Source organism: Lepidochelys kempii, chromosome 1 (genome assembly GCF_965140285.1).
Source record: "Lepidochelys kempii isolate rLepKem1 chromosome 1, rLepKem1.hap1, whole genome shotgun sequence".
Taxonomy (NCBI): Eukaryota; Metazoa; Chordata; order Testudines; family Cheloniidae; genus Lepidochelys; species Lepidochelys kempii.
In genome coordinates this window covers 347,689,687-347,703,674 of record NC_136380.1, presented here as the reverse complement: position 1 = coordinate 347,703,674, position 13,988 = coordinate 347,689,687, and the positions used below count along the sequence as shown (strand labels likewise).

Sequence of the window (13,988 nt, the reverse complement as noted above, 5' to 3'; positions counted from 1 at the left end):
CTAGGACCCAAGTGATACCTCCCCTCCCACCCATGTGGGTTGCTGAGAAGAACCAGCCAGAGACTCTAGCTGGTAGGGGCAGAACCAGCCAAAGCAGGGACCTTTGGACCTCTGCACATTCAGAGAACTATAGAGTTTTAATTGGCCTTTCTTTGCCCTCCGCTGATTGTGAGGGAGGAAGAAGGATGGTGCAAACAGCCAGTGTCTTCACCTCAGCTTCATTCAACAGCTGCCCCTCTTCTCCCTTGCCCTGCCCGCCTCATACACCTTCCCTTCTGCTTTCTTTCCATTTACTTGATCCCCTCCTAAGTAAAATCACATACCAAAAAATTGCGGAACTAACCTGACATTTGCAGCCATCACATTGTTCACTCTGCTGGTGTGTTCTACCACTTTCCTCACACTGAGTCTGTCTATTCAGCCTGTATGCTCTTTGGGGCAGGGACCATCTCCCACTCTGTGTTGATACAGTGCCTAACACAATGGGGCCTATGCTTTGGTGACCCTTAGGCACTACCATAATAAACATGTTAAATACAAACTACAATACAGCGAGTCAGGCCCTCACCGTCATTTCCCCCTGGCACCATGCCAAGCACCTTCTCCCACCCAACACTGCTTAAGGAGGAGGAGGGAGGGAGATTACAATACAAATATAAAGCTAATTCCTTCCTCCAGGGCTCCCAGTGCATCTTGTCCTCTCTATGTTCGTCTTAGACTGTAGGGTTATCAGGACAGGGTTATCACAACCCTTCCCCTGTCACAACTAAATAAACCAGATTAATGTAATGCTATTTCTGCACTTACTAAGGAAGACACTAGAGCAGAACTCGATACACTGGGGACTTTATCCACAATGGCCTGCTTCATGTACCTCTCAATGGCCTGCAACATTGTACCCTATGAAAGGAAAGAAAAGCAACACGTGATGTTCATTTCTAGAAGCAGGAGGTGACCAATGCACTAACCAATGTAATTTCAAAGAGACACAAAAATATACATAGTATTTGCATATATTTACAAATACAACAAAGGAACAAAACATGCACCTTGAAGATGGCACCTTCAGACTGCTTTAATGACATTACAGTCAATCCTTGCAACACGCACCTCTGTGAGGTAGCCAAGCAGACTGTGCTTCCTCCCTGGAAGTTAAGTTGACCAAAGCTACAGAGCAAGGCAGTGTTGGAGCTGGAATTAAAACTCCAAAATTCTTGTCTCCTAATCCCATGTTCAGTCTGCTAGCCAAGATGCTTCTCTGTGGAGTTAGAGAGACGTTTTGGCACATCTGTTGGAGTGGTAAAACTAGATCTAAACCTGATTCTTTAAAAACAGTTCTGCCCAAGGTGGCTGCTCATTACTCCCACAGGGCATTCTGCAAAAGAGATGTTCCTCTTCTCCAAACCCACCCAAACCGATTCTCTCCCTCACTCATAGGATTGTTCTATACTTACATCAGTGATTCTGCAGAGAGCTCTAATGGCCGGGCCTCGGTATACATCTTCCTTCCCAGTCATGTCTTTGGTCAAACTAGAATAATTAAAACAGACTGTTAATATCATTGTTATTATATTATTAAATATTTATATTACGGTACCACATCCCTTCTAAAAAAACACAGCTTGTTATTTTTATAAGCCATCATTCAAGTTATTACCATGCAACTGCTAAGACCCACTGTTGGCTAGACAGCACCTGAGAGTCATTTGAAAATTATTAACATTTGGCGCTACAGAGCGGAAGTACACAAATCCATAATACAGAACATAAACTAAAAAGATTCAATTGCCATAAGTCTAGGACTTGATTTTTTTGGACAAGATTGGCTGTCCTCCTGTATTCCTGTTTCCTCTAGTTCCATGGATGTGGACACTAAAAACAACATGTTTAATGGCTAATTTGTTAGGTTTACTAGTCAAAAATATTACTTCTTTCCAACTGCCAAGCTACCCATTCTATCTAGGATCTGAAAATCTGTCTGGAGTCTGGCTCTTACATTAGTTACATACAGTGACAAAAATTCTGTGGCCAGAACCTGACAGTTCTGTTGATGAAGTCAGTCAGACTATAACTCAGTTCAATCTCCCACAGCTGCATTGTCTCTGCAGGGTGAACAGGAAGGTACAAGCTCGTTTTTGTCAGAAACATTAAGCAGTTATGACAGGGAGAAGATATGCTTAGCATGAAATAATCATTTTATGCTTTAGTCTCTCTTCTGTTTACAACCACAGCTTAAAGAAGTTAATAGCTCACTTTGTAGATCTGATGATGTACCTGATTTCACAGAACATATTTAGTTTCCCTGGCTGTCCACTTTATACAGATCAGGGAGCCAACCTTGTGAAAAATGCTGCAGCTGAAGTAACAATACAGTAACATTTAATTATTTGCTTCAGAAACCTGTAGCTCGATTTTTCTCATACCTGCTGGTGACAATGATGACATCCTCAGAAATGTTGGCCATCTCTTTGATAGTAAGGTAGCACATTCTTCTTAAGGTTTGCTGTGGGAGTTTAATCACAAAAAGCATTAAGACTTGCCTACTCAGAAACAATATTTAACTCTAGTTACTATAGACAAATACTCCTCCCTCCAATTATATGATCTTAAAAATAATACTAACCACTGTAGCAACTTTCATAGAAAACTGCTTATACAGAGACTAGAAACTTGGAAGCTACACAGGGTTCCCGCCATGTTTCATGCTATTGCCCAAATCCATAGAATAACTTGGCTTGTACAATATGCCTGTTCACACTGGTGAGGCAAACTAGGCTAGACTACTGTTAGTTTAGCCTGTATACTTTTGATACCAGCATAAAATTTTTGTGAAACTTGCTAAAGTGGTTATTCATTTTTCAAGGTTAAATTTTTTTGGTTATTTTAATCTACAGTAGCTAGAGTTTTAACAGAGCAAGTTTTGACCCTTCATTATCATTAAGTTAAATCAATGCGATATTACTTTAAATGGGACTTTGTGCAGATCATAGAGAACCGCAAGAGATTTCACTGGCTAAGCAATAGGTTTCACTGGTTAGCCATGACAGAAATCACATTTTAAGACTGTTCAGTACTGAGATAGTCGCTCGTACTGTGTATTATAATTAAATTAGAAACTTTTCAGCAAGTCTCCCCATTTCCAATTTTCAAATGGAAGAAATATGCACAAAATATCAATGATTTACACTCTAAATTTAACTATTTGAAGGCAACTGATGAAGCCAAATAGGCTCATGGTACAAGAGAAATTGGTACTGCAGAATCTGGATTTAAGAAAGGTCACAAAAATCTGACATTTGTGGTATTTTGCGTCCGGGCCGAAGCACTCTGAAGCACCAGACGCTGGCCATCAGAAGACGAGATACTGGGGTAGATGGACCATTGGTGTGACCCAGTTTGGCCACTCTTATGTTCTTATAAGGTTGCTTATAAAACGTTCCCTATGATTAATACACTAAAAAAACCAGTAAGTTAGAATTCTAGCAGGGATGAAAAAGACCCATCAGACTCAGTCCACTCTCTGAGACGATACGATTTTCCCATGCTTCCTCAGATAAAATTTGGTTACTAACCTTCCATAACCATTGTTCTTCGACACATGTTGTTCATGTCCATTCCAATGTAGGTGTATGCTCGCCCTGAGCACCGCCACTGGAAAGTTTTTCCCTCAGTGGTACCTGTTGTGTTGGCTCTGTTGCCCCCTTGAGTCGTGCTCTCAAGCGCCAGCATAAAGGGCCCTGCCAACCCGCCACCTCCTCAGTTCCTTCTTGCTGACTAATTCCGACAAAGGGGTAGGAGGGTGGGTTTTGGAATGGACATGAGCAACATATCTCAAAGAACTACAGTTATGGAAGGTTAGTAATCATTTTTTTCTTTTTTGAGTGCTTGCTCATGTCCATGCCAACGCAGCTAACTCCCAAGCATGTGTAGGAGGTGGGTTTGGAGTTCATTGACAAGCAGATTGTAGCACTGCTCTGCCAAATCCAGTGTCATCTCTGGCCTGCTGAGTGATGGCACAGTGAGATGCAAAAGTGTGGACTGAAGACAACATTGTTGCTCTACAGATGTCCTGGATAGGAACCTGTGCCACGAATGCGCACTGTGACCGCCGAAGCCTTGGAGTGGGCTGCTGAGTCCGCTGCACCCAGGAATGCCTGCAGGGACGCCTTTGCCGCAGCCATGCCTTCCTTTAAGGAGTTGCCACCTCAGGAAGCAAGAGTTCGCGACTCTCATAAACTTTTCCTCAGAGTCCCAGGAGTTGAAATGGTACCTGCTCAGGAGTGCCTGCTGGCTGGTAATCCTAAGCTAGAGACCCCCTGTCAAATAGACCTTTCTCCCAAAAGGTCTAACTTTTTGGCATCCTTGGCCTTCAGTGTTGGTTCCTGTTGGCCCTTCCTTTCCCGCTCATTGGCAGCCAACACCACCAACGAACCCAGTGGTGGGTGCATGTACAGGAACTCGAACCCTTTTGCCGGGAAAAAATATTTCCTCTCAGTCCTTTTTGCCATCAGCTTCAGGGACGCCAGGGTCTGCCACATAACCTTGATGGGCTCCATCGTTCAGGGGCAGCGCATCTCTTGCAGGGCCCGTTGCCGCCACTATGTCCACAAGAGAGTGGGAGGATTCCCTAATTTCCTCCACCTGGATCCCCAGATTTTGAGCTACCCTCCTTAGAAGCTCTTCATGTGCCTTATAATCCTCCTGCAGGGACAGAATATCAGTTCACGTGACAGCCTCATTGGGGGAAGAGGAGGATGCTTGGACCGGCTCTACTCTTTGCCCTCGGCACCATCCAGATCCTGTGGTACCATTTCATGATACATGGCACTGGTCTTGGTAACGGAGCCTGGATCATGTTCTGGTGCTGGAGGTTGTCCGGGCTCGAAAGCCACTGAACATGACCTCCTGGAATGGGACCCCAGTTGCACTGGGAATGCCAAGGGGTTCCAGAAAGACCACTGCATGGGGAACTGCCACTGCCCCGGTGACCATGCCACCAGTGGGACCCCTTGACTCGGGGCCACAGCCAGATAGTATCTAGACTGGCAGTGCCAGCTCCTTCACAAGACGTAAGACTCCACGTCCGAGTCCATCACTGATCCCTCCAAAGACCAGGCTGTAGCAGTGCTGACCGGTGCCGGTGAACGGTGCCAGGAGGAAGGGGACAGGGACTGAGCCATCATGGCTGGTTTTCCCTTCAAAACTATCCTTGGCCTCGAGACTGCAGAGGTCTGCCCTGTCGGTGCTGCCCTCAACAGTTCCCGTATGGCTGGGGACGACTGTACCAGTAGCACCAGTAAGTCCCTTGCTGCCATGAAGGCCTGCACTGTCAACCACACCGGTAGGATCATGGGGCTCTGGTGCCTCTCTCGCAATGGCGAGTCTATCCGTGCTGGACTCAACAGCTCCCGTTCCAGGACTGGAATCAATGGCATGGCATGGGATGCCATGCCAATGCCACAGGGTGGCCCGACCTGGGTCGTACCCTGACAGTATCCCTCTGTGGCACCGATCTCAGTGTTGGTGATCGGCCTGACACTGAGGCACTGGCGATGTTGAAGAGCGCCTAGTGTCTCTTGCCGGCGCATCTTTCTTGGGCCCTGGAAATGCTTGTCAGTGCTGGGGTTCCTTAGATGAAGTCGGAGTGTCTCTCCTCGGAACCAGAGATGAGGAATGACACCAGGTGTCTCGAAGTGAACCCAGGGTGCTCCTCACCTAGGCTGAGGTAGTAGGTGCTGAGTCCGAGTGTGCTGGAGGTTGGAGCACTGTCTCCAGGAGGACAGAGCGAAGTCTAGTGTCCCTATCCTTCTTGGTGCAAGGCTTAAATTCCCTACAAATCTTGCACTGCTCCCGCACATAAGCTTCCCCTAGGCACTTAAGACAGCTGGAATGGGGGTCACTCACAAGTATAGGCTTATGACAAGAATCACAAGGCTTAAAGCCCAGAGACCAAGGCATGCCCCGGTGCTCAGGGGTGGTTAACCCCACTTAGCAGGGTTAACTAACTAATAACTGAAACTTACTGCTAAACTACAACAAATTATATACACCAAGAGTAGAGATATTCTACTGGGGAGTACTTGCAGAAGCAAGAACGAAACACAGTTCCAGCAACCGTCATGGGCTGAAAGAAGGAACTAAGGGGGTGGCAAGTCAGCAGGGCCCTTTATACCGGCGCTACGAGCATGTGACTCCAGGGGCACCAGAGCTGAACTGACATATACTACCGAGGGAAAAATTTTCCTGTGGCCGTGCTCGGGGTGAGCACATGCCTATGTTGGAATGGTCATGAGGAAACACTCGAAGAAGAACATATCACATATTAAATGGATACTACATACATCTTAGCCAAAGACTTAACCCATTGCTTTGAGAACATTCTAATCCCTTTACTTCTAGCAGGTTGAGTCAAACGCCTTTCTAAGGAATGCTGGAGCTCTAGTCTGTAAACAACACTTTCTTAATTTTGAGAGGCAAGAAACTAAGGCCCATATGGTGCTTTCAAATTGAGCACATTCCTCTATCTAAGCTACTTATATCAGAGCAATGGGACCATATATGAACACTTCACAATTTCTGCTACTATCAGAGGGTTCACAAAGATCCCACTGAGAGTACAATGCAGCACGTGAAACATTTTTCCTTAAATACAGAGACTTACGTCATTAGACTGAAATAATCTGGTCATTGCAAAGAAGGCTTCTGTGGCTTCAGTAGTTCCGAAATGTTCACCCTAAGGATAACATGCAAGCAGCAGACGTTAGAGACCAATCAAAAGTCCAGTAGCTTTCTCTTTTTAATTCTCTCTCGTCTATAATGCCCACTTAGATCCTTGGACTCCATCCTCTGCCTCTAAACCTTTTTCTTTTTTAAAATCTTTTTTAGAAACACTCCCTTCTTCACCTTGTGTTTCTTATAGAGCACACGACAATCTAATTACACTTTTTACGTAGCTTGTTTCAACAGGAGCATCATCCATGATACCAGCAAAGTAACAGGAACAGGGTTTGTTAATTAACCTGTGCTCCCTCTGCTGCCTTTACAGCAGCAGGGGTTATGGTTTTTGTTTTAAGTTTTCGTCAACTGAGAAGAAGAGTCTCCTAGGATTTCCCCAACACAAAACCTGTGCTGATTCAGATACAGCAGAATGTGTTGGACCTTGTAATCCCTGCTGGTCACACCCGAGTATTAAATATTGCCCCGTCAGGCCATATTTCATGTACTCACAGACATTTAGGTATCTAAGCTAAACATAGTTCCTCAACATGGAGTCCTGTTCTCTACATAGGCAAAGAAAGAACCATGTGACAATCATTACCCAACCATTTTACCATTCAAACTCTTGTTTAAACATGGCTATTTCTACAATATAGAGAAGGCTGGTTCTGGCTAATACGGCATCACTGAGAACAGGAATAAATGGGATGCAGCTCCCAGAAGTCTATCATAAAAAGTCTTAAAAGCTTCAGTGAGCTGTGTCTCATCTCCACCAAGGAAAGCTGAAAATCAAAACTAAGATCATAACATTATATAATAGGGTTCAATTTCTGTTACCCTTAATAAGCTGCCCTCTAGACTGACAGCATAAAGTACAAGTTGTTTTACTATCCTTAAGTACAGTAATTCTTTCATGCTAAACTTTTTATCAGAAAAGACTAATCCTAGGTGTCAGAGGAACAGCCGTGTTAGTCTGTATTCGCAAAAAGAAAAGGAGTACTTGTGGCACCTTAGAGACTAACCAATTTATTTGAGCATGAGCTTTCGTGAGCTACAGCTCACTTCATCAGATGTTTACCGTGGAAACTGCAGCAGACTTTATATACACACAGAAATCATGAAACAATACCTCCTCCCACCCCACTGTCCTGCTGGTAATAGCTTATCTAAAGTGATCAACAGGTGGGCCATTTCCAGCACAAATCCAGGTTTTCTCACCCTCCACCCCCCCACACAAATTCACTCTCCTGCTGGTGCTAGCCCATCCAAAGTGACAACTCTTTACATAATCAAGTCGGGCTATTTCCTGCATAGATCAAGGTTTTCTCACATCCCCCCCACCCCCATACACACACAAACTCACTCTCCTGCTGGTAATAGCTCATCTAAACTGACCATTCTCCAGGTTTAAATCCAAGTTAAACCAGAACATCTGGGGGGGGGGGGTAGGAAAAAACAAGAGGAAACAGGCTACCTTGCATAATGACTTAGCCACTCCCAGTCTCTATTTAAGCCTAAATTAATAGTATCCAATTTGCAAATGAATTCCAATTCAGCAGTTTCTCGCTGGAGTCTGGATTTGAAGTTTTTTTGTTTTAAGATAGCGACCTTCATGTCTGTGATTGCGTGACCAGAGAGATTGAAGTGTTCTCCGACTGGTTTATGAATGTTATAATTCTTGACATCTGATTTGTGTCCATTTATTCTTTTACGTAGAGACTGTCCAGTTTGACCAATGTACATGGCAGAGGGGCATTGCTGGCACATGATGGCATAGATCACATTGGTGGATGTGCAGGTGAACGAGCCTCTGATAGTGTGGCTGATGTGATTAGGCCCTGTGATGGTGTCCCCTGAATAGATATGTGGGCACAATTGGCAACGGGCTTTGTTGCAAGGATAAGTTCCTGGGTTAGTGGTTCTGTTGTGTGGTATGTGGTTGTTGGTGAGTATTTGCTTCAGGTTGCGGGGCTGTCTGTAGGCAAGGACTGGCCTGTCTCCCAAGACTTGTGAGAGTGTTGGGTCATCCTTTAGGATAGGTTGTAGATCCTTAATAATGCGTTGGAGGGGTTTTAGTTGGGGGCTGAAGGTGACGGCTAGTGGCGTTCTGTTATTTTCTTTGTTAGGCCTGTCCTGTAGTAGGTAACTTCTGGGAACTCTTCTGGCTCTATCAATCTGTTTCTTTACTTCTGCAGGTGGGTATTGTAGTTGTAAGAAAGCTTGACAGAGATCTTGTAGGTGTTTGTCTCTGTCTGAGGGGTTGGAGCAAATGCGGTTGTATCGCAGAGCTTGGCTGTAGACGATGGATCGTGTGGTGTGGTCAGGGTGAAAGCTGGAGGCATGCAGGTAGGAATAGCGGTCAGTAGGTTTACGGTATAGGGTGGTGTTTATGTGGCCATTGTTTATTAGCACTGTAGTGTCCAGGAAGTGGATCTCTTGTGTGGACTGGACCAGGCTGAGGTTGGTGGTGGGATGGAAATTGTTGAAATCATGGTGGAATTCCTCAAGGGCTTCTTTTCCATGGGTCCAGATGATGAAGATGTCATCAATATAGCGCAAGTAGAGTAGGGGCTTTAGGGGACGAGAGCTGAGGAAGCGTTGTTCTAAATCAGCCATAAAAATGTTGGCATACTGTGGGGCCATGCGGGTACCCATAGCAGTGCCGCTGATCTGAAGGTATACATTGTCCCCAAATGTGAAATAGTTATGGGTAAGGACAAAGTCACAAAGTTCAGCCACCAGGTTAGCCGTGACATTATCGGGGATAGTGTTCTTGACGGCTTGTAGTCCATCTTTGTGTGGAATGTTGGTGTAGAGGGCTTCTACATCCATAGTAGCCAGGATGGTGTTATCAGGAAGATCACCGATGGATTGAAGTTTCCTCAGGAAGTCAGTGGTGTCTCGAAGGTAGCTGGGAGTGCTGGTAGCGTAGGGCCTGAGGAGGGAGTCTACATAGCCAGACAATCCTGCTGTCAGGGTGCCAATGCCTGAGATGATGGGGCGCCCAGGATTTCCAGGTTTATGGATCTTGGGTAGTAGATAGAATATCCCAGGTCGGGGTTCCAGGGGTGTGTCTGTGCGGATTTGATCTTGTGCTTTTTCAGGAAGTTTCTTGAGCAAATGCTGTAGTTGCTTTTGGTAACTCTCAGTGGGATCATAGGGTAATGGCTTGTAGAAACTCGTGTTGGAGAGCTGCCGAGCAGCCTCTTGTTCATATTCCGACCTATTCATGATGACAACAGCACCTCCTTTGTCAGCCTTTTTGATTATGATGTCAGAGTTGTTTCTGAGGCTGTGGATGGCATTGCGTTCCGCATGGCTGAGGTTATGGGGCAAGTGATGCTGCTTTTCCACAATTTCAGCCCGTGCACGTCGGCGGAAGCACTCTATGTAGAAGTCCAGTCTGCTGTTTCGACCTTCAGGAGGAGTCCATCTAGAATCCCTCTTTCTGTAGTGTTGGCAGGGAGACCTCTGTGGATTAGTATGTTGTTCAGAGGTATTTTGGAAATATTCCTTGAGACGGAGACGTCGAAAATAGGATTCTAGGTCACCACAGAACTGTATCATGTTCGTGGGGGTGGAGGGGCAGAAGGAGAGGCCCCGAGATAGAACAGCTGCTTCTGCTGGGCTGAGAGTATAGTTGGATAGGTTAACAATATTGCTAGGTGGGGTGAGGGAACCATTGCTGTGGCCCCTTGTAGCATGTAGTAGTTTAGAAAGTTTAGTGTCTTTTTTCTTTTGTAGAGAAGCAAAGTGTGCGTTGTAAATGGCTTGTCTAGTTTTAGTAAAATCCAGCCACGAGGAAGTTTGTGTGGAAGGTTGGTTCTTTATGAGAGTATCCATTTTTGAGAGCTCATTCTTAATCTTTCCCTGTTTGCTGTAGAGGATCGTTTGGGTTAGGAAGATCCACTTACCTGGTTCAGTAAGTAAAGGATCCTGGTAAGTATATGCAGACATCTTCGTGGATTTATGGGAGTCTCATTAAAGATACGAGCCTGCAGACACAGCAGAAAAATTGCATTATTGCATAACTCATTGGTAACAATTTACCCACTCATCCCATGGGATCAGGATAACTCATTTCACCCAAACAGTCTTACTGTATACTGCACCTTAACATGAATGCCAATTAGTAAAAGCACTTAGCTGAAAAATGGACTCAGTTTTAGACAGATGGCTTTGAAGTGATTTGAACCAGGGACTGGATCTCAGGTTCCTAGGTTCTAATCATATAGCCAATCAGTGGTAAAGCTTGGGCAATACTGGAAGTCTTTGTGTTTTCTGTATGCCAGTTTAGTTTAGATTTTAAAAGTTTCCTTTCCAGCATCTGCAACCAAACTCAGAAGCATTGTACTAGTGCAAGGGAACCTGAAAGTGAAATTAACAAATCTGTTTTCACATTTATAGCTCTTTGCATCCAAAAAGAGCCCCAAACACTTCACAGACCTTATACATATAACTGCAGTGACATACAGCTAGCCACCTCTCAGGCGCACAGATGTAGCCAGGCGAAGAACTACTGAAAAGCATGCTGCATGGCATGACAATAGGGACACAGAAAAAAAGCCTCTTCAGTAAGGGCCATTGGATCTTTAGTGTCCATGCAAATTAAACAGGTCCTCTGTCTTCCTGAAAGATCCCCACACAGTAAACTGCATGTGCACTCAATTTACTGTATCTATCCTGGAAGGATTAATTGACCGTGCATCACTTTTAACCACTGGCTGCACAAAGTCCAGGTATTTCAAATCTGTTGCTTAGGTCACTAGAGCATCCAGCCCAAAGCTATAGCAACTTACATAATAAACTTTCTGTTCATACCTCTTGAAGGACAGCACTCTTCTCCAAATGCTGGAAAGGATTGGAGCCACTACCTAAATAATAAAACAAATCATAGATGGTTACCCACGTGCTAGACGCCATGGAACTGAATGCACAGAATGCCAACTCTTACACTTCCATAAGCTATCTCACTATGAACTGTTTCAGAATAACAGCCATGTTAGTCTGTATTCGCAAAAAGAAAAGGAGGACTTGTGGCACCTTAGAGACTAACCAATTTATTTGAGCATAAGCTTTCATGAGCTACAGCATCCGATGAAGTGAGCTGTAGCTCACGAAAACTTATGCTCAAATAAATTGGTTAGTCTCTAAGGTGCCACAAGTACTCCTCTTCTTTTTGCAAATACAGACTAACATGGCTGTTACTCTGAAATTTTTCAATACAGTGTCTCCAGCTAGCTAATTGGTGAAGTTATCACAGCATCAGCGCCAAGTGAGGCTGCTAGCTCCCTTTCTTCCCACCCCAACTGCTTTATGTGCCTTAGATGTAACAAGGAGGGAATACCTTAGGATAAGGCTGCTTCTTGCCATTGGAAACACTCACATATTGGTTGATACATTACCCCTCACTCACACAAACTTGTAACCTGCCAAAATAGCACTGCCACTACAACGCTATAATCCAGGGGTGGCCAAACTTACTGACCCTCTGAGCCACATATGAAAATCTTCAGAAGTTCGAGAGCCAAAAGACAGGCACAATCTGCCCTACAGGGGGGCTCCTGCTGGGGCACGGAGCTAAAGCCCCAAGACCCCAGAAGCCTCTAGCCCCACCACAGGGCAGAAGCCCCAAGTTCCCTCTCCCCAAGTCTGGTAGTTGGAGAATAGTGGGGGGCTCTGCAAGCCACACTTCAACTGTAAAAGAGCTCATGCGCCTCGGTTTGGCCACACCTGGAATAATCACTAACACTGGGCAGCTTTAGCAAAACATTAATATAGGGCATGATAAAAAAAAAACCTGCCCTTAGAAAATTAAAACTTACATTCCATAGCACATGCCTAGTCCTTGAAAAGTTACCAGATACCTACTGACCAGAAGACTAAACCTACCAGCCACAGGTAAGTATGAAAAATTGGAAGAGGAACTCCAGCAGCAAGATCAAAGGACAACGATCTGATTGAAAAATCCAGCCCTAGTGTCACCTCCAGCTCTAGGAAGGGTAAAGGTGCTTGCATTTCTACCATGGGTGCTTGTCCCTGAATACTGCTTATAGGCACTCTTAACCTCTGACTTTTAGATCATCTTCTCTAGCTAATAATCCCAGTTCCTGCCTCCATAGCAGGGGTAGTCACTAGGAGGACCGTGGGCCAAATCCAGACCATCAGATGCTTTTGAACGGACTCCGAAATCTTTTTTCTACTTATCATCATTATTATTGTTATTTTTGTATTATTTTCGCTGGAGTCTGGACCTTGACCAAGAAATTTGGACCTTGACAAAAGATAATTGATTAACTGTGCTCTACAGCTACTAAGGGTATGTCTACACTGCAATTAGATACCCATGGTTGGCCTGTGCCTGCTGAGTCAGGCTTGCAGGACTTGGGCTAAGGGGCTATTTAACTGCGGTGTAGACATTGGGTATGTCTACACTGCAATCAAAAACCTGCAGCTGGCCCATGCCAGCTGACTTGGGCTTGTGGGGCTCAGGTTGCAGAGCTGTTTCACTGCACTGTAGACTTCTGGGCTCAGGCTGTGAGGTGGGAAGGTCCCAGACCTGAGCCTGGAAGTCTACACTGCAATGAAACAGCCCTGCAGCCCCAGTAAACCCAAGCCCGAGCCAGCTGGCCGGGTGTGGGTTTTTAAGTGCACTATAGATATACCCATTGTGACTTAGGCTGCAGCCTAAGCTCTGGGACCCTCCCACCTCCCAGGGTCCTAGAGCCTGGGCTCCAGCCCGAGCCCAAATGGCTACATAGCAATTAAACAGCCCCTTAGCCTGAGCCCAGTGAGCCCAAGTCAGCTGGCAGGGGCCAGCTGCAGGTGTCTAACTGCAGTGTAGACATGATACTTGACACCAAGAGTAGCAGGCAACTGATAAGACTCTCAACAGTTTCATTGGTGTATAAAGGGTTATGAAAAGCAGAAGTAAAATTGTGCAGTCTTGTTAATTCTACTCTTCTGTTTCTCAGCAAAGCTCAGAGGAACAAAAGTGGCAATGGAACGGTGTCTGCAGACTTAAGAAATGACAATTCCCTGTTGGAAGATTATCTTAAAAACTAGAGGGTCTAGAAGAATTTGCTAAATTTAAATTTAAATTCTGAAAAAACTCCTGACTTAGCTCCCCCTAGCCACCCATGAAAGCTTCCCACATGTGAGTAGATTTATTTTCCAAACCCTAGCATAATTGTCTACATGTCTACTAGACCACAAAGAATTTTACACCACCAACTGAATGATCTGTGTAGCATATGCAAGTTACCATGGTA

General features: G+C 45.0%; 1 protein-coding gene across 3 annotated transcripts in view; it reads right to left on the bottom strand.

Annotated features, from left to right (window-relative positions):
• Window positions 1-13,988, bottom strand: part of COPG2 (coat protein complex I subunit gamma 2) — a 39,478-nt gene that overhangs the window by 23,581 nt on the left and 1,909 nt on the right. For all 3 annotated transcript variants that reach the window (XM_073328904.1, XM_073328905.1, XM_073328907.2), the window contains exons 2-7: window positions 11,539-11,591; window positions 10,632-10,712; window positions 6,662-6,733; window positions 2,424-2,503; window positions 1,455-1,530; window positions 808-900 (exon numbers count right to left, since the gene is read on the bottom strand). In XM_073328904.1, the coding sequence (XP_073185005.1) occupies window positions 808-900; window positions 1,455-1,530; window positions 2,424-2,503; window positions 6,662-6,733; window positions 10,632-10,712; window positions 11,539-11,591 (455 nt within the window). The remainder of the gene's footprint in view (window positions 1-807; window positions 901-1,454; window positions 1,531-2,423; window positions 2,504-6,661; window positions 6,734-10,631; window positions 10,713-11,538; window positions 11,592-13,988) is intronic.